We start from the raw sequence: 25,918 nt of genomic DNA, 5'->3' as shown, positions 1-25,918 counted from the left end.
GGTTTCACCATTTTGTTCAGGCTGATCTCGAACTCCTGGGCTCATCAAGTAATCCCCTCCTTGGCATCCCAAAGTGTTAGGATTACAGGCATGAGGTACCGCGCATGGACAAAATACTTAATCTCTAACTGACTTTTCTCTCTCTGTCTTTGAAAGTAAGGAAATTATGGGACTTAAACCTACCAACGAACATCTTTATCTCATCCCAGCTACTCAGATGGCTAAGGTGGGAGGATCATTTGAGGACTAAGGTTTGAGACCAGCCTGGGCAACATAGAGAGACCCTGTCTTTAAAAAAAAAAAAAACGAACAAAAAGCTTTGAACAGATATTACATACAGAGATTTTAAATATGTAGAAAAATCAGTTTATTCCTATTAATACTTCTAGTGGTGGATATACATGGGGATAGAGAAAAAGCTTGTGACTTGATTCTTAGTTGTATATTACAGATAATACAACCTAGAATCATAATCTTGTAATTCTAGAAAAACTATAGACTATATAAATATATACTATATAAATGTACATGAATGACAGATCAGAATAATTCACTTTTGAAGTATTGATTAATCATTATAAACCCATACCTGATAGTGAAAGTAGTATATAATACAATTTTTATATGTAAGAATTTGTCATTGACTATAGAAGACATTCACGTAGAACATACAGCAGTGGGAGGAAAAATGGGATGAATTGCCAAAATGAATTCTGTAGAAGGTAGCTCCTGTAGAAGCTGAGAGAAGTAATAGGTAAGTGTTAGCAAGGGTGACTAAGAATTCACTCTTGAGATGAGGTTAACATGAGCCCTGAAGAGAAGGGTTTGATTAAGATTTTGGAATACAGGACATTCTCAATGACATTAACAACATAAGCAAACAAATGAAGGCAAGTATTAAGGAGTAGCTTGTTTTGTTAATGGTACAGGCAGTATCCTAGATGTATGGAAAATTTATATTGGAGGAAAAAAAGAGAGTAATCAGATTATGGAAAGCCTTGAATATCAGTATGATGAAGTTTTTGAACATCCAGTTTCCAAATCAGTATTCATTTTTTTTAAAGGACCTCTTTATAGTGTGCAATGGAGGGGTTACATCCTTAGACAAGCAGGCCATGAGTCAGTCAGCACGCTATTGTTTAGTCCTCATCCTTTTCAATCTCACTGCTACCATCCTAGCTCAGTTCTTCATCAAGTCCTTTCTGTCTTATGTTAAGTCTCCTAATTAGTCTCTTAACCTTCAAATACTATCTTTTATGGAATATTTGGAAGCAATATATAGGATAGATTCATCTTCAAAAAAAGTTTCTTTGCAAATACTATGTCCTTGCTTAGAGAAATGTCAGATGTTCTTCATTTTTCACAAGAAGCTGCTAAATTATTTTTTAATGTATATCCACAATTAAACACTTGGCCAAAATAATAACTATGTTTATACCCTATATCTTTTTGTTCTATTACTCCTTAATGTTCTATACATTTTCTTTTTGACATACATTTGCTATATTCTGGTCAGGTTTAAATACATACAAGATTTCTAACCCTGTGTTTGTTTTTGATGATTTTTAGATCATTTAATTATTTGATCACTTGAAGATTTGGTGTTTTCTTTTTTTTCTTGATTTACTTTCTTTAAACTTTTTAAATTGATACATATTAGGTGTACATACTTTTGGGTACATGTGATTATTTGGTACATTCATATAATGAAAATCAAGGTAATTGATAAATCTATCACCTTAGATATTTGTCTTTCTTTATGCTATCATATTTTTAGACAAATGGAAAGTTACATATGTCAATAGGTGTATCCCACTGTAAGGAATAGCGGCCTTATTTTAAAAAGTAAATTACTATAAATTTAACCAAATTTTGCTTCTTGCCTCCATTTTCGTAGGTGGTGTTATGTTCATATATTTGCAGAATTTAACCTTAAACCAAATTTAGAATTGGGAATGGAGAAAATCTTTGTAAAAACGATTTTAAAAGGAGATTGTTTTTAAGAAAAGTATAATGTAACAGTGTCACATATTTCCTCCTTCACACTCCAAATCATACTCCAATTTGAAAAGAACAAAAATTCCACAAAATGTCCACTCTTTCATACTTTTTTCCTTATTTTGCACAACAAAAGTGAAAAAACAGAAAAAGTGTAATCCCATCTTAATGGAAATGACTGTGGCAGTCAAGAGTTTCAAATCTAGCTCCTACGGGTGAAAGCAACCCTCTGCATCTTTGAAAGATTTCATCACTGTTATGTCTTTTATAAACATAACTTTTTGTGTGTATCATCTGAGTTTCTTACTAAATAATCTCACTATTTTAACAGTTCCTTCATTATAACACTACAGGTGACCCGCTCAGATTTCTGTTGTAGAGCCTTCCTCCTCTTCTCTAATAGCTTCCACAGTCTCCCACCCCTTTCCTGATTTGTATTCCCAAGCCAGTCTTTTTAGTTACAGTCTTTACTTTCTGATCCTTTTTCATCAGAATATCAGCAATTTGGGGGGCTTATTTAGAATCAAAGGAAATGGTAAACTTGCAGAAGACAATGACCGTGCATACTCATTTTAAAAATGTCCCACAGCATTATACTGGAACATTGGATTTGGAGTCAGAAGACCTGACTTTGGGACTTGGTTCTGCTACTTTACTAGCTGTGTGACCTTGGGCAAATCACATTACTTCTCTGATTTTCATTTTGCTCATCTTTAAACAATGGAGCTAATAATACCTTCTACACAAGCTTACAGTGAGGATCAAGTGAGATTGTGTAGTTAGGTGGTGTGGCTCACCCTTTGGGAGGCTGAAGCAGGTGGATCACTTGAGGTCAGGAGTTTGAGACTAGCCTGGCCATCGTAATGAACCCCCATCTCTATTAAAAATACAAAAATTAGTCAGGCTTGGTGGCTCATGCCTACAGTCCCAGTTACTAGGCTGAAGCAGGAAAATTCTGTGCCACTGTACTCCAGCTGGGGCAACAGAGCAAGACTTTTTCTCAAGAAAAAAAGAGAGAGAGATAATATATTTGAACACTATTTGTACATTGTAAAATGCTATCCAAATAATAACATAAGATAGAAGGTACTTAGTAATATTTGCTGAATTAATTGGCAATCATACTTCTTTCACTAAATTCCATTGGAGTGAGGAGGAAACCACTTTACTGAGTTTTCTTTAAAGAGTCTTACAGGTTTCAGAGAAGTTGCTTACAACAATCTGTTGTAGTTGAGGCCAAATGCTATTGTTTGGTTGGAGAAAAATTTCTAGTTTCATTTAATGCCTAGGACTTTGATTAGTTGGGCCTATTCTTTCTTATGACTAAACAAAGTGAGGTAGATTTCCCAAACCCTGCTCATGGCCTCCTTTTGTCCAAAAAAAGAAGACATCACTATGGCTAAAGAAGTAACACCTAATTCTGTGAAGAAAGTCAATGGCAGCTTGATGGGGATAGAATTGAATCTGTAAGTTACTTTGGGTAGTATGGCCATTTTCACGCTATTGATTCTTTCTATCCATGAGCATGAAATGTTTTTCCATTTATTTGTATCCTCTCTGATTTCCTTGAGCAGTGGTTTGTAGTTCTCCTTGAAGAGGTCCTTTACATCCCTTGTAAGTTGTATTCCTAGGTATTTTATTTTCTTTGTAGCAATTGTGAATGGGAATTCACTCATGATTTGGCTCTCTATTCTTGGTGTATAGGAATGCGTGTGATTTTTGCACATTGATTTTATATCCTGAGACTTTGCTGAAGTTGCTTATCAGCTTAAGGAGATTTTGAGCTGAGACGATGGGGTTTTCTAAATATACAGTCATGTCATCTGCAAACAGACAATTCGACTTCCTCTATTCCTATTGGAATACACTTTATTTCTTTCTCTTGCCTGATTGCCCTGGCTACAACTTCCAGTACTATGTTGAACAGGAGTGCTGAGAGAGGGCATCCTTGTCTTGTGCAGGTTTTCAAAGGGAATGCCAGAAAAGAGCCCATATAGCTCAGACAATCCTAAGCAAAAACAACAAAGCTGGAGGCATCACACTACCTGACCTCAACCTATATTACAAGGCTACAGTAACCAAAACAGCATGGTACTGGTACCAAAACAGATATATTGATCAATGGAACAGAACAATGGCCTCAGAAATAACACCACACATCTACAACCATCTGATCTTGACAAACCTGACAAAAACAAGCAATGGGGAAAGGATTCCCTATGTAATAAATGGTGTTCAGAAAACTGGCTAGCCATATGCAGAAAACAAACTGGATCCTCTTCCTTACACCTTATGCAAAAGTTAACTCAAGATGGATTAAAGACTTAAATGCTTAAGACCTAAAACCATGAAAACCCCAGAAGAAAACCTAGGCAATACTATTCCGGACATAGGCATGGGCAAAGACTTCATGACTAAAACACCAAATGCAATCACAACAAAAGCCAAAATTGACAAATGGGATTTAATTAAACTAAAGAGCTTCTGCACAGCAAAATAAAATATCATCAGAGTGAACAGGCAACCTACAGAATGGGAGAAAATTTTTGCAATCTATTCATCTGATGAAAGGCTAATCAGAATCTACAAGGAACTTAAATTTACAAGAAAAGAAAACCCATCAAAAAGTGGGCGAGGGGTATGAACAGACAGTTCTCAAATGAAGACATTTATATGGCCATCAAACATGAAAAAAGGCCCATCATCACTGGTCATTAGAGAAATGCAAATCAAAACCACAGTGAGATATCATCTCATGCCAGTTAGAATGGTAATCATTAAAACGTTGGGAAACAACAGATGGTGAAGTGGATGTGGAGAAATAGGAATGCTTTTACACTGTTGGTGGGAGTGTAAATTATTTCATCCATTGTGGAAGACAGTGTGGTGATTCCTCAAGGACCTAGAACCAGAAATACTGTTTGACCCAGCAATCTCATTACTGGATATATACCCAAAGGATTATAAATCATTCTACAAAGACACATGCACATGTATGTTTATTGCAGCACTATTCCCAGTAGCAAAGAGGTGGAATCAACCCAAATGCCCATCAGTGATAGACTGTATAAAGAAAGTGTGGCACATATACACCATGGAATACTATGCAGCCATAAAAAGGGATACATTCATGTCCTTTCCAGGGACGTGGATAAAGCTGGAAACCATCATTTTTAGCAAACTAACACAGGAACAGAAAACCAAACACTACATGTTCTCATAAGTGGGAATTGAACAGTGAGAACACATGGACACAGGGAGGGGAACATCACACACCAGGGCCTGTCGGGGTGGGGGCCTAAGCAAGGGATAGCATTAGGAGAAATACCTAATGTGGTTGATGGGTACAGCAAACCACCATGGCACATGTATACCTGTGTAACAAACCTGCACGTTCTGCACATGTATCTTAGAACTTAAAGTATAATAAAAAGTAAAAAACATTTATACAATAAAAACAAATATTCAATAAATATGTATCGATTGCTTAAAAAAATAAATAAAACCTTTGGATAAGACTCAGGGTTTGTGGTGAGGGCAAGAGGAACGGGATGTGGACCAAATTCTTTAAACCCTAGCCTTTGGAAGACAAAGCTTCTGCAGGCTGAGGAAGTCACACTAACATGTGACTATTCTTGTCCCCTTTTTTGTCATAAGTTTTTTTTTTTTTTTTAAGTAATAAAATCCTTTAGTATTTTTCTGACTGGTTGAAGAGGATCCCATCCATTGGAGGAAAAATTAAAATTAATTTGCTTCCTAGATTACTCCTTTTTTGAAAGGTGGAGGATGCAGTGGGGATTATTTTTAAAGGAAGTCAGGCAAGTAGTGATCAGCTTCAATAGTTTATATAGAGGACATAGAAGAGATTCCAGCATGACCACCTTCCTTTATTCCTTTCTTTTTCCCTCCTTCCTTTCCTCTGTATCTGCCTTCCTGTTCGCCCCCACTTAACTTTTTCTAAGGTTAGCAATCAACTATTAGTTGTTGATAGGTGCTTAAGTAATTAGTATCACCCAATTATTTTTAAATACCTGACTCCTTTGTTGATTTTCTTTTCTAGTCTTCTCAAATAACAACCATTTGCATCTGCTGTGTTTTGAAGTTTACTACCTTGTGTGTATGCGTGTATGACTTAAAGTAACACAATTTGGAAACATGGGAGTCATCAAAATATTTAAATATATTTTTTCAGAAGTCTAAATTCTAATGAATATTTAGAAAGTTTTTATTGAGGGTTATTATGTTCTCAACATTGTACCAGGTACTGAGGGGAAAAAAGAAGGAAATAAGGAAGGAAACCAACCTTTCTTTGAGCGTTACTATGTACCAAGCCCTTTCACATATGTTATCTCATTTTATCTTCACAACACTGTGAGGTAAGTATTACGTTCCCCATTTTAAAGAAACTCAGAGAGGTTATATGACTTGCTTAGACCATTATCTGGCAAATGGCAGAGCCCACAGCATGAACCCATGTCTACCACAGCGAACCTAGAATTTTCTGTTCATTATCTTATTACATAGATACACGATCTAGCCATTGGCGTTGAAGAATTTATAGTCTAGTAGCAAAAATATGCCACAAAGCCTTGGAATTGGTATTTTGAGATGTTTTATAGCTAAATTCTGAAGTAAGTTTTGCAATTAATATATGCAGTTAAAATTTAGGAAAAAGAGATATCATTAAATTGTGAAGAACAGCTTCTTTGGAAATTGAGATTGTTTGGAGAAATAGTAAAATTTCAAAAGATAGAGTTACTTTCCAGGTAACAAGAATAGCATTGATTTGAAAAATTATTTCTGAGAAACTTTGATTGAATTTCTTTTTATCTTATTGAAGTAAGCGAGTATAAAATCCTCAGAAATGAATGAAAGCTCCAGATGGTATATTATTTCCTTATCCCTGTATAGAGCGAAAAATATCAAATGAGGAAAAATAATGATAGGAATAAATATAGTACTTGAAGTACTTAGCAGAATGCCCTAATCATATCAGACACTGTTTTCTCAGGACTGCAGTTAGGCACTAGCTACCCTGTTTGTTAGCTTACCTCGTGTTTGTTTTATTTGCAGTTTCTGTAGTAACATTGCGTCTTCTCTCCTAGTAGAATTCTTCTCTCCTAGTAGAATATAAAATTATTTTATTGACACAAATAAACACTCCATTTTAAAATCCTACCTACAGGTTTTTTAAAAATTAAGCTAAAAAGGTTTTATACTATAGCTTGGAAAGGGGTACATTATCTCTTTACATATTTAATTTCTAAAAATTTGCCTTTTATGTAGAGAAGTTGGATATTGTAGATGGGAAGTGGAGGGTGGAGGTAGGAGGATCACCACCTGCAGCCTGTGTATGGTAAGGCAACTGTAGTATATTTACTGTATATATTTTTTGCAATTAATTATTGATAGCTCTATATATCTCAGTTTTTCAGATAAAAATTTATTGAGTGTAGTGCCACCAACACCAGCTAGCCTTTGATACTGAGCTAAGGATCCATGTACAGTTTTATCTTATTACTGATTTCAGCATTTTCCTCCATGACACCCTTCTATATCTGAAGGGTAAAAATAATTCTTTTTGCCTATCTTTCTGACAACATTAATTTATGACCTTATTAAATTTATAGGTTATTTTGTTTAAGTTGAATGTAGATACCTACCTCATTTATTTGTTGAATTTTTTTTTAGTGTGTCATTTTTAACTTAAATACTTAGTTTCTAGAAAAAGGATTGTGTGTAATTAGTTTTTGAAATTGTAATTAGAAAGATGATTGTATGCCCATTATATTTGGTGCTTTAATCCCATTTTATAATTAATCAGAAATTAGGAGGACAATTACGGTTTAAGGAAGTTAGGGAAAAAATATTTTTAAAGAGCCTGCTTTTTACAAGGTGCTTTATTTGTGTAATTGCATTTTGTTATCACATGAACAGCATGAAATAAATATTATTACTTAAATAAAAAAGCTAGATGACGAATCTGAGACCTGGAGAGATTGGAAAACTTTCCCAGAGCCTCAAAGCAAGTACATGGTGGAACTGTGATTTGAACTCTGATCTAACACCTGCTTTGAATGCATTTAATCATATATGGGGTTCAGAGATGACAACTCTCTTCAAATAATATGTAGTCATTACCCACAGAAATTTAGTGCTATGCCAGGTATCACCCATTAGGTTAATAGTGGACTCTTATTGTTGTCAAGAGTTGAATTTATATAATAGTGATACTTTTTTTCTGCTAGAGCAAAGGAACAAAAATACTGATGTGGTAGATGGGTGGCTGATAAATTTGATAGAGTCTTATTATGTAATGTTGAGCCGGTTGCTTAACTATCCTGGGACTCAGAATTTTGTCATCTGTAGTGAGAGAGTTAGAGTGAAGGCTCTATCTCTAAAGTCCTTTCTTATAATTCAGTGGTTTGCCTGTCAGCAGCAGATAATTTCTTGAAATATTGAGTGTATTGATGAGTAGTATAGTAATTAATTACCACTTGTTGAGTACCTTGTGCTACATACTTTACATACATATATGTGTGTGTGTGTGTGTATATATATATACTTACACATACATACACACATGTATGTGTGTGTTAGATATTATTTAATCTTACCACCAACATCCTTGAAGGGCAAACAGTCTGTTTTACAGCTGTAGAAAGTAGGCTCATGGAATTTCCCAATGGCAAGGAATTCTTTCAGAGTTGGAGCTGGGAGATAAACCCACAGCTTTTAAGTTTCCAGACCAGTGCTTTTTCATATTCCTTCTTAACTAAAGGATCTCTGACTACCTTACATTAGGGCCTTGAGGTGAGAGGTTTTCTAGTGTGGGCAGTTCAGAAGATACGGGTTTTCCATGCCTCTAAACTAGTCTGTCTCTCAGTATCATGGATCAGATCTTGTTATTCTTGACTAGTACATGAAGACATAAAGATGTATTTGAGAGCTTTTGGATAATTCCATTTAGAGAAATGGCAGCTTAATGTAGATGATTCACTAGTATGTGAAGATTTCAGTATTACTTTGCCAATTATGTCATAGAAGTCACAGGAGAGAGACTGATTTTTTTAGAGGCAGAATCGTTGCATTATTAACAAACTGAACTTGAGGGACATGTTTTATTGCTTTCTCTGAGTTGATATATGCTAAATTACTGGCTTTGTGATTTTTTCACCTCTATATTTTTATTTTTATTTAAAAGCATTTATTATGCTTTGAGTAAAGTTAAATGAGGCCTAAGGCCGCATTAGGAAGAAGGACCTTAAAGCTTTGGAATTTAGAAAAGATACAGAGGCTTTCTTTTGGGTTGGAAATAATACATAATCAAGCAGATGCTAATGAAAAAATGAAATGCAGGGGAAGAGAAAAGAGACTAGGGTGCCTGTTTGGAAGTTTTATAGAGGAGAGTACATTGCCCCTTTATTACAATAATGTTTCTGAACTATAATAAGGTCTTTCATTGCAAGTTCAGCTTTTTTCATTCATTTGTTTTGTGCTCTGCTTCCTCTGTTACTAATTGTCAGCACAATAGTCTTCCAACTATGAAGTCTCAGTGTCCTTTTGGACCAATTTGTCATTGTCTTTCTCCCTCACCCCCCAACCCATGCATTCAGAATCTATTACTATGGTTGCATTTTTAGACATTTTTAATGTTTTAAAATGGCACTGCTTTTGAAACCTGCCAGAATAGTTCATGATAACTGAATCATCCAACCAGCAACAGTTACTGCTTCCAAAAGCACACTGATAAAGTTTTTGTCTCTATGGGGTATTCTTGTAAGATAATTAAAAATAAACATCTAATACTTTTTACAGCGTTATTTCATGTGCATTGTTTCCTTTGAACTTAACATTAGTCCTGTGGAATTTAGTCCTGTGGAATATTTTGTTAAAATATTTTTGTTAAATTATTTACAGATTTACTGTTTGCCTCATAAATTGTTTGATATTTCTGTGTTATATCTCTATTCTTTAGGAAGTTATATCTCTATTCTTTACCTATTGATGGCTTTTTAAAAATAGATTATTTTATTATGACTAATTAATCATCAAAGTTGGCTTAGACTGACAAGCCTGAACAAGTTCTGACATTAGACTCCAGGCAACTTTAGTTACATGTTAATTCATATTAGGTTTTCAACATTTTGGCCAATGAATACTTAAATGTGTTCTCAGCCTTGTTCCAATAATCTAATATTGACAGAAAGAAATTTTATAACTTCTATAAGGAAGTTCTGAAGCAGTTTAATAATACTCGACAGCTTATCTCTCACTTAAAATAACTTTGTCTTATTATATGATCAGAGTTTGTTGGTGCTTTTCAATATAATGTCAATGTAGATGGCAGTTACTTTTAATGCATGACTACTAACTAACATGGGTCAGTTTTCTCTGGGGGAAAAAATATTTCAATTCTCTGTCACCTGTTTATATCAGTTTATTTCCATAAAACTAGAAAGTGAAATATGGTTGACCCTTGAGCGATGCAGAGGTTAGGGACTTCAGTCCTTGTGCAATCAGACATCCATGTTACAACTTTTGATTCCCCCAAACTTAGCTACTAACATTCTACTGTTGCCCCGAAGCTTTAACAGTAATCTAAACAGTTAATTGACACATATTTTATATATTATGTGTACTATATACTGTATAATGTAAACTAGAGAAAATATTAAGAAAATCATAAGGAATAGAAAACATTTGCCATTCATAAGTGGAAGTGGATCATCATAAGGATCTTCATCCTCATTGTCTTCATGTGGAGTAGGCTGAAGAGGAGGAGGAAGAAAAGGGCTTAGTTTTGCTGTCTTGAGTGGCAGAGATGAAGAGGTGTGGAGCAGGTGGAAGGGGAAGGCAGGAGAGACAGGCACACTTGGTATAACTATTGAAAAAATTCCATGTATAAGTGGACCTGCGCAGTTCAAACCTGTGTTTTCCTAGAGTCAACTGTTTTATAAAGGTTATTAGAAAAAAAACTTTATTTCCTTTCATGAGCAACCAACATCCTAAAAACAGTGTGTGATGTAAAAAGAGACATGAATTTAGAGCTAGAAAACCTCAATTTGAGACTCAGTTTTACCATATTAATGGCTTGATGATTTTGAATAAGTTATTTCAACATTAAATAGCTTCCTTTTTTAACAATTTGTGAACTGGAAATGAACATACTTTAGAACTTGACTGAGAGGATTAAGTAAGAAATAATGTATATGAAATCTTAATGTTGTAGTGAAGCAACTGATAATATGCTAAAATAATTAGTTATTTAAAAATAAATTTTGGAGAAAGATATAATGGAAAGCAAAATTTTCCTACTGATTTAAATTGGCAAAGATTTAAGATGAGATTTTCCCCCCCATTCTTCTAGAGATCAGTGAATGAGCTGATTGTTTTACTTCATTTAGCTTGCTATCTGTCAATTAAACCAGATTTTAAAATGAAGTGTTTTTTGTTGCTGCTGTTGTTTTTGCTGTAGTAAAGACCCAAGAGACCTCTATGTGTGTGGTTGCAGCCATCTTTCAAAGCCAGGCTACCTTATTTGGAGTTAGAATTCCTGAATGCAAAGAAAACACATCTAGACCTTCCCCTTAAAGTTTAAAGGAGCTAGAGACTACTTTCCAAAAAGTTCTTTTTTTTTTTTTTGAGACAGTCTTGCTCTGTTGCCCAGGCTGGAGTGCAATGGCATGATCTTGACTCATTGCATCCTCTGAGTTCAAGCAATTATCCTGCCTCAGTCTCCCAAGTAGCTGGGATTACAGGCACCTACCATCATGCCTGGCCAAGTTTTTTGTTTTGTTTTGTTTTGTTTTTAGTAGAGATGGGGTTTCTCCATGTTGGCCAGGCTGGTCTCGAACTCCTGACCTCATGTGATCTGCCTGCCTTGGCCTCCCAAAGTTCTGGGATTACAGGTTTGAGCCACTGTGCCCAGCTTCTATATTTGATGGTTTTGTTTGTTTGTTTGTTTGTTTGTTTGAGATGGTGCATCCCTCTTTTTGCCCAGACTAGAAAGCAGCGGCATGGTCTGAGCTCACTGAAACCTCTGCCTCCCTAGTTCAAGTGATTCTTCTGCCTCAGCCTCCTGAGTAGCTAGGATTAGAGGCATGTGCCACCAGATCTGGATAATTTTGTATTTTTAGTAGGGACAGGGTTTTTCCATGTTGGTCAGGCTGGTCTCCAACTCCTGACCTCAGGTGATCCTCCTGCCTTGGCCTCCCAAAGTGCTGAGATTACAGGCATGAGCCACTGCACCTGGCCTATATTTGATTTTAATGGAATTATTGGATTTGTTTATAATGCTTCACAATTCATTGTTTATTTGGACAGTGCTTTGCTCTGGATGAGTAGGCCTATCTTTTAATTTTTCTCCAAGGGGGTAAAAAATCCTTTATTATTTACATCTAATCCTTTCTGTTTTTCCTATGGAAAGAAACATATCTCAAGTATTAGAGCTGTTGCTCCAAAATCAAGAATGTGATTAGGGTGCAAAAAAATGTATATCTATCTATATATATTTTAATTTATGTTATTAGGAGTTATTTAAACATACATACATATGCTTAAAACATGCATTATTCTTTTAAAATATTTATTATTGATCTTAGAGGTGGCCTAAATCAGGCAATTTAAGGTATCTTTATTATTAAAAAATTTATTTAAAAATAAATATAGCATCTCACTGTGCTGGCCACATTCTGGCCTCAGGCAGTCCTCCTGCCCTGGCCTCCCAAAGTGCTGGGATTACAGGTGTGAGCCACTGCGTCTGACCAGGCAATTTAGGTTTTGAAGAAATAATTATCTCAGGTTTTAGGTGGAAAGAAATCATAAACTTTTTTTTCCTCAAAGAGTGTGAACTTTAAAATATTGAGGATATTTTATGAGAAAAAATGTTATGAGAAATTATATTGTTTCTGAAATGTTTCTTGAAGCTTTTCTTAAAATTCAGTTTGTATGTGCTTATTAGATTTTGATGAATATAAAACAACTATGAGAAGTATTCCAAATTCCCTGAAGCTTATAGTTAAGGAAGGAGTTTCACTCAAAACAGTCAAGTAAATCACAGCATATGATAAAGTACCAGCATATGGGATATAAATAATAAGTGTAGATCTTCAGGGATAGGGAGTATGAATTGGAATAAGAAGATCTTGAGTGACTAGAATCTAAGTAAAAAGGAAGGGAGTGTGTTTCAGGTGAGAGAAACTGCATGAGTTGTTAAATCCTGAAGTTAATCAGAATTTTTAGGGAACAATGAAGAGACATGTTTATTAGCAGAAAGTACTCACAGTTTAGCAGTGAGGAATACAGTTTCAAACTTTTTGTTTTAATTAATGAGGCTTCCTTATGACTAGCTTTGAAAGTCAGGCTAAGAAATGTATTTGAACATTGTCCTGCAGACAGGAAAATATTTTTGAAGAGAATGACATATAGATTAAGAATTTGGGTAGGACTCATCTAACTAGTAGTATGTAGAACAACTTAGGGAGAAGGGTAGAAAAGGGAGACCACCCAGGAGGTCTTTTTAGTGATAGAGATTTTGACACCCAGATTGGGTGTCTGCAGTGGGGGAAAAGAAAGAAAAGAATTATTGCAAGAGTCATAATGAGCAAACTGTTAATAGGAATGTTGGTGGCTTAGCCATGAGGGTTTCAAGAGAAGGATGAGTCAAAGATGACTGAGGAAGTGTTTCTTGGGTGATTAGGAAAATGATATGGAAATAAAATAGAAAAACTATACTGGTATAGTAATTTTCAACTTGGAAGATAAAACAACAAAAAATAAAACCGTTTTGGATATCTTGAGGATGAGGGAGTGTAGGGCCTCAAAAGAGATGCTAGTTTTGCCACATGGGGATGGAGCTTGTTGAGAAGGGCTAGGACTGAAGAAGCAGGTTTGAGAGTCATCAGACATCAGATACCAGTTATGCAAGACCACTGGGAAGCCGGGCTATAATTAAACCCAAAGTCTTTACCAACTCGAAGATCTTTCTGACCTTATCTCCTACCTTTTTCCTAACTTACTTGACTCCAGTTACACTGGACGTCTTGCTATTTCACAAATACACCTGTAGGATTTCTCCAGCTGTGAGTCTGCACTTACTGTTCACTCTAGGTAGCTTAATCCTCCTGTACATAATCTGCATTGGCCTCTCATTTCATTAGAGACATCCTTTTTAATTAATCTTTCTAAAATAATATCACCTCCTTATCACTTTACCTCAATGACCTATCTAATTTTTCTTCATATTGTTTACAAGCACCTACTATGTTATAAATTAATTATTTTGCTTGTTTATTGTTTGACTACTCATCCCCTCAGTAAAATATAAGCTTTATGAAAATTAGGGACTTTGTTTTGTTCACTGCTATTCAATGCCTAGGTTGCTGGCTGATATACTGTGGGTACTTAACAAATATAGTTTGTTTAATTAAGTGTAGATTTACTGGGGAAAATGGTCAAAAATTAAAAGCATAACAGAAAGGTCTGATCCTAAGAGAGCAACTCCATTTGGAACTAGAGGCCCTAAGAAAAACTAATGAATGGTATGAGATGGTAGTAAAACCAGGCAAGTCAGTGTCATGGAAGTCAAGGAAAAGGAACTCAAAGGATAGGGATCCAAGAACATCAAATGCTGCAAGGAAATGAAAATGAGAACAAGGAAGATATACCTGATGAAAAGGAGGCTTCAGTAGAGTGGTGGAAACCACAATTTAGCTAATTGGTTAAGGCATGAGAAACAAAGGCCAGCCTTGTAGATAATTTTGAGTGATTTACCAGCAAGATGAAGGAGAAGAACTGGGGCCATTAGGCAGAGGAGGAGTAGCATTGAATACAAGTGCTGTAAAGAGTGACTTTAAGGCTGTGTGCGGTGGCTCACGCCTGTAATCCCAGCACTTTGGGAAGTGGAGGCAGGCGGATTCAGGAGTTCAAGACCAGCCCGGCCAACATAGTGAAATGCTGTCTCTACTAAAATACTAACAATTAGCCAGGCGTGGGTGGCGGTGGCCTGTAATCCCAGCTACTTTGGAGGCTGAGGCAGGAGAATCACTTGAACCTGATAGGCAGAGGTTGCAGTGAGCCGAGAATGCACCACTGCACTCCAGCCTGGGTGACAAAACAAGACTCCCATCTCAAAACAAACAAAAAGTGACTTTGAATCTGCATCTTGGTCTATGTATATGTTTATTATTTATTTCACTATGGTATGTATGCACTGGTAAGCTACTTTGAAGATATGTGAGTAGAAATCATCTCATTGGTACAGATGGAAACTGGAGGCATTTAGGAGCTCAGTAGGAGCTAAATAATGGGTACACATGGATGTAAAGATGGAAATAAAGGCAATGGGGATTCTAGAAAGGGAAAGGGTGGGACAAGAGCCTGAAAACTACCTGTTGAGTACTGTGTTTATTATTTGGGTGATGGGTTCACTAGAAGCCCAAATCTCAGCTTTATGCAATATACACATGTAACAAACCTGCACTTGCACTTCCTGAATCTAAATTTGTTTTGTTTTGTTTTGAGTTGGAGTCTCCTTCTGTTGCCAGGCTGGAATGCAGTGGTGCAGTCTCGGCTCACTGCAGCCTCTGCCTCCCAGGTGCAAATGATTCTCCTGCCTCAGCCTCCCAAGTAACTGGGACTACAGGCATGCACCACCATGCCCAGATAATTTTTGTAGTTTTTAGTAGAGACGAGGTTTCACCATGTTGACCAGGATGGTCTTGAGCTCTTGACCTCATGATCTGCCCGCCTCAGTTTCTGAAAGTGCTGGGATTACAGGCGTGAGCCACCGCACTGAGCCTACAATTTTTTAAAAAGCTGTATCACAATCAAATCTAATAAAACTATTCTTTAGTATTACCAAATACAAATTCATATTCAGATTTCCCACTTGTTGCCTAAAACTGGTTTGTTTAGACCAGAATGCATTAAGGAGAACTGTGCATTGCATTTGATTCTTAAAAATCTTTTAAGTCCCTACTAGTCTAGCAGAGTATTAGACTATCCTCCTTACCTCGTTTTTGGGTACATTCACTTATTATAGAAACTATGTCATTTGTCCTGACAAATGTACTCTCTTGTGGAATTCTCTGTTTCTATGAGATGTCATTTAACTTTTTCCTCTACCTCTGTATTTACTGTAAAAGGCAGTTAGATGTAAAGATTCCATCAGATTCATGTTCAGAATTTTTATCAAGATTGTTTCCTTGGTGAGTCTGCGTACTTCATATTGCATTATGTCTAGAGGTACCTAATATTTGGTTGACCAACTGTTAATAATGCTATCGTTGTTCACTGGATTATTATGGTGGTGACAGTGTCATCTCTTCATTATAAACTTAAGCTTCCCTCATGTGGTTGCTAGATAATTTGTGGTTTGACATGTTGGCAGTAATGATTTTTGCCGGAATCAATTAATTTATTAGGAGTAGATGATCTTTTAGCTATTTTTTAACATTTGATTTCAGTTAGCCAAGGCACAGATAAATTGGCATAGTGTGTTAGTCATTCTATTCGTTTATTTATTTGAGACCAGATGTTTAGGCGTAGTACTAGAAATCAAATAGTATGGACCTTCCCCTAAGGGAATTTTCAGTCTAATGTACATTCTTGTTGGATTGTTTAAAAATTTTGTTATCATACCCCAGCTTCATCCTGTTTGAAATATAAATAGCTTTTCTTAGAAATAGTGCTCATAATTATTTTTCAGATTTTAACATGTTATTCAGTAACATGTTATGTAATGAATGGTTAGATATCCTGTGTACATCTGAATAATTGAATTTTATTTGTTTCATGCATTATAACTATAATAAACTCTTTACTCTGGTGTATGAGTACAGTGGAGTCTTATGCCACCATTAAATATAATGATGTACATCTTTACTGAAATGGAAAATATCCAAAACACATAATGTCATCAATTATGGTCTCATTTTTATTTTAAAAAATGCTTAGAAAAAGTCTAAAAATGTATGTATTCAGACATTCATAATGGTTATATCTGAATGGTAGGATTATGAGTATTTTTATTTTGCCTATACTTATGAACTTTTCTGTATTAAGCATGGATGATTTATATAGTGAAAGTAAATCAAGAAATATGTTTAAAAAGCAACTTGCCCACATAGCAATGTGAATTTACTTATGTCACCAAGCTACACGCTTAAAATGGTTAAAATGGTTTGTTTTATGTTACGTATATTTTACTACATTTTTAAAAAGTCCATGGCTATTATACTGCAAAAACCAAAATCAAAGCCAAAAAAATCAACATGCCTAATTCCTTGAGTACACTAGATGTTTACAGACCTCTTATAATTCTGTTAGTAAATGTCTCACATCATTTTTATATGTTAACTGTTGTCTCAAAATGACCACAGTATTTTTATTTGAAATTTCAAGTGGGCAGTGGGTATGCAGAGAACAGTTGGTCCAGAAGACTCTTGAGGTGTATGTTTGTTTAATTAGAGGCAGGATTCTGTGGGCAAACAAGATAGAGAAATGTTGATGGGGAAAATATTGGCTCTGTAAATGTGCTTTTGGTAAATGGTAGTATCTGTAGTGACCATATTTATAAAAGAAAAATGTGTTAGGAGAAGTTCACATTAACATATCATGATTTCACATTCAACTCAAGTTCGTAAATAGTATTTCATGTTAATTCCAGAATGGTGGTTTATGATAATTAAAATGTCACAATTTGGAATGTGGATCATAAAGTAAAAAACATCTTGTAGTGGAAAATGTAATGTTAGTAACCCAATCTTGCTCCCCTTATTTATTGAACTCCTTGTATTATGGAATCAAATCTAAGAACTTAGTTTTCTCTCCTCTTTCCTGTGTGGAGAGAGGTATGTTGAGTCTGGGTGATAAACAGGCAAATGGTTCAGACAAAAATAACTAGAAATGTGAAGCTGGATTGATGCAAGTCTGCAGATCACTTTTCCATTATTAGTAATTGAACATTTTTTAAATCATTAACTTCATTAGTATTGCAGAATGTGAGAGCCAGCAGTGAAAGAACCCAGAGACTCTCCTGCCTTCCTTTCTGCTATCCTTACCACTTTCTTTCCCTTCAGCTTCTCATTCTAAACCACCTCCCATTACTCCTACCTAGAGAAACTAGATATGGAGGATCAGGATCCTGCTAGGGGATAATCCTCATTCACGTCCATCCCTATACTGTGGAGAGAACCAGAGGCAAACACAATGGAGCCCTCTCCCGCTCAAACATTGTTATCAGTTGAAACTTTTCCTGAATTTCCTTATATGAGAAAAAGATGGGAGAAGGGCCAAGCACAGGGAAAGTATGGAGAAGATAGAGAAGAGGGAACAGACAGTCCTGTTGCTTTGACAGATGATTACTGATTTTTAAGGCACTTTTCCCAGCACTGTATTCTCTTCAGAAGAGCATGGGACTGGGATTGAGATAGACTTGGAATAAATCCTTATATAGTGACTCACAGTTGTGTGTTTTGGGGCAAGTTATTTAGCTTGTCTTGAGTCTCGTAAATTCACTCATTTATAAAATGGAAGATAATAACACCTTTTAGGTTTGTCTTTTGGATTAAATAAGATTTATGCACCACTCTGTGCAATGCCTGGAATGTCGTGATCACTCAACAGTTAGCTGCTGGAATTGGTCCCTACCAGGACACCTGCCTCACCTAAGTCACCTTCTACTCAGTAGATTAAATGAATCTCTTTAAGGTTGATGTACTGAGTCTTAAATGGGCATTATGCTTTTTTGCCCCTAGATAGTGAAAACATTAAACAGAAAATAGAAATGCTTTTTGTTCCCTTCAAAGAATCTCCATGGTGTATCATAGTTTAAGACCTGAAAAATAAACATGATTTATGGTCATCATAACTCAGAGCCAGCATTATTTCATTATGTGATTTAATGAAAAATGGAATCTGTTATGTCTTTGTTTTTCCACATTAGATGTTAGTAGAATTTATTTTAGAAAGAATAAAATTAGTGTTTAAATGGCTAAAGAGGTTGGTTGAAATGAAACCTTTAAACATTTTAATAAAATCTGAACAGATGATCTTTAAAAATTTTTTTTAGTGTATATATTTCTTAATTTGACAAGTTGCAGTCCCTCTAATTGGCTTTCAGGTTTGCAGAGTAATTACAGCTTTGAACAGACTTTGTCATCTGTGACTCAGAATGGTGTAAAGTAAGCAGAACATTTGAAATTCAGCTTGTGGTTCATGTTGCTCAGGAGAGTTTAGTGTATAACTAATATAAGTACCAATGTAACAACACTGAAAAGTATGTGTTTTAATAAAAGTTAGCTGCCTGGGATTTTGTATAAGAAGATTTAGTGATGTGTGTATATTACGTGATTCCAAAAATCATAGATAATCACTTGGTTAATAGCTTTTTAGACTCTCTATCCGAAGTTTCTACTTCCGTTTTTAAAATTTAAATTGATATGTAGTAAATGATTCCAAAAATCATAGATAATCATTTGGTTAGTAGCTTTTTAGAATTTCTGTCCAAAGTTTCTACTTCTGTTTTTAAAATATAAATTGCCCTACCTTGTTTTGGCAATCTTTACATAACCAAAAGGAAAATATACTTCTAAAGAAGTATTGGCTAATCCATTTATTAACCACCATTTCCTTTAAGAATCGTGTGTTTTTGATTTCTTCTTATGGTCAACACGCAAGAACTCAAAGTTTTTCTGTTTACTGGATCACTAGTTTTAACATGGTAATTTAGAGTTTTAACTTTTTTGAATTTGGATTCAGCTTTTTAAGTTACATTTGTTTGGCACAGTAACAAATCCTAAGACATTGTGGTATTTTCTGGGTAGTGATCCAACTACCACTGGAATATCTTGGTAACTGCTTTTCTTTTCTACAATCTCAATTTAATGGGTATTATTTAGAAATTGAATGTGTATGTAGAGTATTTCATAATGAGACCTATAAAATAAGAGGTTTATTTCTATTATACCATTTATTTGTAATTACATGTAACATTATTTTTGTTGGACTAGTGGGTTCACAAGGATTTGATTAAATCATTTATAGCATGAGTAAAGTACTACTTTATAATTACATGAGTAGAATGATTAATAAAGTATGATGTGCGCTGTGAACTCATAGTGTTTCTTACTCAGTTTTTGTGTGCCCAGAATTTTGCATAGTGCTTGGCCCATAACTGACATTTCATATATGTCATTTGGTTCATGAATACTTAGCAAATTTAGTAAGAACAGTCAAGTTGTGCATAACTACTTAGTCATTATGTTATATTCTAATATTTTTCCAAACCACTCCATACATAAATACAAATATTTTATTCTTTTCTAAGCCATTCCTTTTCAGTTATCTGTTTGAGAATGGTAAAGTAATATTTTTTATCTTTGTTTTTCGCGGGTTTATGAATTATAGTAATTAATATTTGGAATCTGATAACATAGTATTTTAAGTAACTTCTAAAATTCTAGTGTTGAGAAGTTCTTTATAGCATTTAAACTTCATTTAGGTATAGTGTTGAAAATAGTTAATTCATAATAGCGCTTTTAAAGATGATGAACCTGAGGGCTTAGATACAAAGTACTTTGAAGAGGATCACACTGCTGATTGTATTAGAGCCTGAATTTGAATTTCTTACTCTGATTTCAAAGTCCATTATCTTAATTACCTTCTGTCACCTTCATGGGAACCTGAAGTAAAACTGAAATAGTGAACCTCAGACTGGGCATTCTTTCTTTGCCTCTTTGCTGTATTTCTCTGTACCTCATAGTTTATTCTTGAGTATTTCTCTTGGGCCTGCCCCTCTTTTAAGTGTCTGTCCTCCATTGCTTACTTGAAAGCCAGTCAATCAGTTGCCCAGTCATCAAGTATTTATTGTATACTCCTATGTGCTGTCACTGTCCTAGGTGCTGTAAGAAGAATTGTGCACATAATTCCTTTTAAGTAATATAGCTATAAGACCAAATTAACATTTGTTAAACACATGCAGGACAATGTAGTGAACCACTGGTTGGAAATTTAATAGGAGCTTCAAAAAGAAAGATATGGGGAGGAACAGTGGGCTTCAAAGAGAATCAGACTGATGGGCAGAGTCAGTCACAGGAATTGGTTGGCTCTTTGTTAGTATAAATTAGTATAATGTCTGATATTTCAAAACTTACATCTTTCAAATGAACAATATTTTTATTGCTTATTTTTTTATGGAGTGCTATATTTGGTATTTTTAAACTTTCATATTTAAAAAATATGTAACACTGCTATACAAAGTTTAATTGTGTTATAATAGAATTTATGACCTATTGATTCTGCCACCTTTTCATTATCTTACATATCCCAGGTTCTCACTTCCCTCCATACCCATTTTAAATTTCTTAGTGGATTATCGTAATTACTCCTTTGCCTTGCTTCCTCTATTCTTCTCTGTTTTCTTGCTTTGACAGACTTACTTGGTTAAAATATACCCTTGCTTAAATTCATTTCTTTATGTTCCTCACCTGTACACATGCAGCTGAATATATCTGGGAGAAAATATACAATCATGATCTATTATTACTTTAAATTCTTCATTATTAAATTCAGATTGGTCCTTAATGCTACTCAGCAGTCACGGCATATTTCCCTAGTCTATTCGTACTTCCGTTTTCCCAGAGTACTATTTCATATCCTTTTATTTTTTTTTTCAGAGCTTAATGGATCCTTTTGCAACCTTATTTCTGATGGTGTTACATCCTAATTCATTGACAATAAAACAAGCAGTGAGAAAATAATTTCTGTCAGTTTCACCTTGCTTCTATACTTCTAATTGCATTTGGGCCCTTATATCTTTTCTCTGATTTCATCACTAAACTATTTATACTCCTGATTATAGCTACCTCTTTACTTGTCCAGTAAATTTAATCCCTTCTTGCTTACATAGGAAGATTGCTCCAGAAATTGTCTTTTAGTATCATCAAAATTACCTTCTTTGTTGGATTATTACTATCAGAATTCATTCATTTGGAAAATATGTATTGAGTACTATGTGTCAGGCATAGTTTTAAGTGCTAAGAATATGTGAGTGGAGTTTACAATTTGTTGAAAAGACAATAAGCAAAAAAGATACTAAAAAACTTCATCACCAATATTAGAAAATGGTAACATTCTATGGAAAATAAAAAGTAGAGCAGATAAGATGGAGGGAAAGTCCTAGGTAAGGGGTGCAGATTGCAGTATTAAATAGGATGATTAAAGTAGACAGCTGTGTGGATGTGTGAGGGGGAAAGAATGCTAGGCAGAGGGCACAGCTTAACAAAAAGCTCTAAAGCAGAAAGAGTGCAGTGCATTGTTAAGGAAATGCAGGGAAGCCAGGGTGGCTGGCAGAGTAGCCTGAAAGAGAATAACCAGGGAAGTAGGTCGGAAACTTCAATGGGGTTGGTGGGAGGGTCAGATTACATAGGACACCTGTTGATCACTTAAAGGCCTTAGTCTTCTATTTTTAGTGAACTGAAACACTGCAGAACTTTGTTGCAGATCTTCATTTTAAGAAGATTTCTGGCTGCTGTGTTGAGAACAGACTGCAGTTAGGGGCAGGGAAAAGCTATTCTAAGGTTTTTGGAATCATCAGGTGAGAGACGATGATGGCTTAGTCTGAGGTTGTGGAGGTGGTGAGAAGTTATCAGAAACTGGTTATGTTTTTAAAGTGGAAACACCAGCATTTGCAGAAGGAGTAAATGTGATGTCGGAGAAGAGAGGACTCCAAAGTGATTCTCGAGTTTTCAGCGTGGGCAATTTAAAGATTGGAGGTGTCATTATCTGAGATAGAGAAAGCCATAGTAGAGGTTGGCAGAAGGAGGAGCAGGGTTGAGAGAGAGGTCCGGAGTTCACTTTTGGACGTGTTCAGATGTCTCACAGAGCAGTTTCTGTCTTTAACTTATATAGTCTCTCAACATCTCTAAGTAGGAAGAATCTAGTCTTAGGGCAGCTGGAAGGTTTAGGCATTGGGTACTGAGAATCTAAAGGAGAATTACAAAAGTGGAAAAACCAGTTATGAATGGTCTCCCATTTACAATAGTTCAATGTAATGATTTTTTTTTTTTTTTTACTTTGCCATGGTCCTAACAGCAATACACACTCAATAGAAACTGTATTTCAAATTTTGGATTTTTGTCTTTTCCTGGGCTAGTTATTTGCTGTATGATACTCCCTAGTGATGCTGGGCAGCAGCAGCAAATCACAGATCCCAGTCAACCATGTGATCACAACATGCACAGTAGATACTCTACAGTGTACTGTGTTGCCAGCATTTTTCTGGATGCTGTTATGTTTTGTGTTTTCACATGTCATCATGTCGACAAAACACCCATCTATGTGTAGTATTCAACACTCTACTACAAAACAGGCTTTGTGTTAGATGATTTTGTCCAACTCTAGGCTAATGTAAGTGTTCTGGGCATGTTTAAAGTTGACTAGGCTAACCTATGATGTTTGGTAGTCTAGGTGTATTAAATGCATTTTGCCTTACAATATTTTTGACTTACGTGGGTTTATTGGGATGTAACACAGTCATAAGTCAAGGAGCATTGGTAATTGCAAATGGCACCAATCTCAAAAAGGAAGATCACTTTATGTTTCAGCCTGGGTGATGGAAAAATTATGAAAGCCAAGAAGAGGAATGAATTTTAGGGGAAAGATACTGAGTTTGTTTTTAGGGGTGATTCAGTAATTCAACCAGGTAAATTCACTATGTGTTTAGACATGTGTGTCTTAAAGTAGAACTCCAAGGTGAAAAAGTTTGGATTTTGATTTTGGTAAACTGAGAGATGATTGCTGAAAACATGAAAACTTGTTAGAAAAGAAAAACTAAGCAGAGATCCTTGGTTGAATGATTTCTCTCAGTGTAAAGGGCCAATAAAGAGCTAATCTGGGGCAAGGCACGATGAGTCAAGCCTGTTATCCTAGCACTTTGAGAGGCTGAGGCAGGTGGATCACTTGAGGTCGGGAGTTCAAGACCAGCCTGGCCAACATGGTGAAACCCTGTCTCTACTAAAAATAGAAAAATTATCTGGGTGTGGTGGTGCATGCCTGTAATCTCAGCTACTCTGGTGGGGGAGGCGCGAGAATCACTTGAACCCGGGAGGTGGAGGTTGCAGTGAACCAGGATTGTGCCACTGCACTCCAGCCTGGGCAGCAGAGTGAGACTCTGTCTCAAAAAATGAATAAATAAATAAAGAAATAAGGCAGCTAATGACTTGGAACTATAAAGACATAGAAAAGGTAGTTGATAGTTGGTAATGATGGAGATAAGACACAGCAGTTAAGCACTGAGAAAAGACTTGAATTTTTCAACTGGGATAAATTAGTTTCTTTCAAAAGAGCAGAGTTAGCAGACAACCCTACCCTATTTTCTCTTGGTGTCCAATACTGCTTAATCCTTTAAAGCCCAGCTCAGAAGTATACCCAGTAATAGTTAATGTTTATTGAAAGCTTACATATTTCATATTATGCTAATATTACATGAATTTATTATTCCCACATCAATTCTATGATACTGTTATTATTTCTCACTTAACTGTTGAAGACCAGAGAGTTTAATTAATTCGTCCAAGTTTGTATGGTTAATGGTACAAAAAAATAATTGAATCCAGCTACACCAGTGTCAGAATCCATACTTTTAGGCACTACACTATGCACATGTTCTTTGACATTTTCCTAGTTATTCACAAACAGAATTTAATCACATTTAGCCTGACTGGCTCTCCGGGCTGTGGATACTAAGAGTTATAGGCAGTTTATTGTCAAGAGGCTTATAATCTAAGTAAGGATAAGCGACATTTGTCATTTTCTTAAAATGATAAGTAATACTGTAAGATAGTCTATGGTAAGTGACAAATGAGGGCTATGGTAATAAGTAATGACAATATAGATGAAATGGTCAGTCTGGGACCAGGTGTTATGGAAGGTTTCATGGAAGGAGTAGTATTTGATCTGGACCTGCAAGGATCAGTATTATTTTGACTGCAGGTGATACATATGAAGAGGTAGAATAAGTGGGGACGGTATTTCAGTTAATGAGGACAGCTGAAACAAAGGCGTATTTATGCCTTTGGTAAAGTAAGATGTGTTTGGGGAAATTTGCATAGTCCAGTTGAGGTGGTTAATGTGGCCAGAATGGGAGAAGGATTGGAAAGGAATACTAAGGTTAGGTTGTGAATAATCCTGAGTGGAGATCCATAGAAAGCTGTGAGTTTGCAGTGGATTTTGTTTAAAATAGAACTCTGTATTTCTCAATTATTTACTTCTTGGTTTAAATATATGCCTATTTAAAGAAACATTTTATTTTATTCCTAGAATGCCAGTTAATGAAAACAGAACGACCAAAGCCAAACACATTTATAATCAGATGTCTCCAGTGGACCACTGTTATAGAGAGAACATTTCATGTAGATACTCCAGAGGAAAGGTAAGAAATTTATTTTTCCCGTTTTGTGAAAAAGCAATCAGTCTAAAGACATATTTGTATCTGACTTCATTATTTGTAAATATACGTCAATATATTTTTAAATGCTATAGTCTCTAAATTCTTGTTTCTGGTATAACACATGAATAACAGTGACTTCCAAAATAATATTTAATAAATCAGAATCTCTGGACACGCTAGAAGATATACTTCTTCAGAGAAACAGAACATTTAAAGGTTAAAATATAAATTTAAAAAGCCATTTTTATAGCCAACTACCTTTTTTAAAATTGCAGAATTGATTGTATTCATACTTGAAATTCTGAGGCTAGTGATGGTGATAGCAAAAGATGGCAAGCAACATGCATTCTAAATTAATTGCAAGTGGCTGCCTGGAGCACTGTGTTGCTAAGGATTCTGAGATTGGGTCTTAGGAGCAGGAAGGAGGATTACTTAGCATTGACTGTCATTTTTAAAGAGGGTAGTAAC

General features: G+C 35.4%; 1 protein-coding gene across 5 annotated transcripts in view; it reads left to right on the top strand.

Annotated features, from left to right (window-relative positions):
- The window catches only part of AKT3 (AKT serine/threonine kinase 3), a 327,056-nt gene that overhangs the window by 149,294 nt on the left and 151,844 nt on the right, over positions 1 to 25,918 (top strand). For 4 of the 5 annotated variants that reach the window (XM_064383667.1, XM_021666932.2, XM_021666933.2 and 1 more), the window contains one exon: positions 25,321 to 25,432. In XM_064383667.1, coding sequence (XP_064239737.1) covers positions 25,321 to 25,432 — 112 coding nt within the window. Of the gene's footprint in view, positions 1 to 6,259; positions 6,375 to 25,320; positions 25,433 to 25,918 lie in introns of all 5 variants that reach the window. The other variant, XM_021666935.2, reaches the window with a different exon arrangement.

This window comes from Aotus nancymaae, unplaced genomic scaffold, assembly GCF_030222135.1.
Source record: "Aotus nancymaae isolate 86718 unplaced genomic scaffold, 86718_ANA_hifiasm-v0.15.2.pri h1tg000032l_0, whole genome shotgun sequence".
NCBI classification, from domain to species: Eukaryota; Metazoa; Chordata; class Mammalia; order Primates; family Aotidae; genus Aotus; species Aotus nancymaae.
The sequence above is the reverse complement of the archived record's forward strand: the minus strand, read 5'-3'. Positions and strand labels throughout refer to the sequence as shown.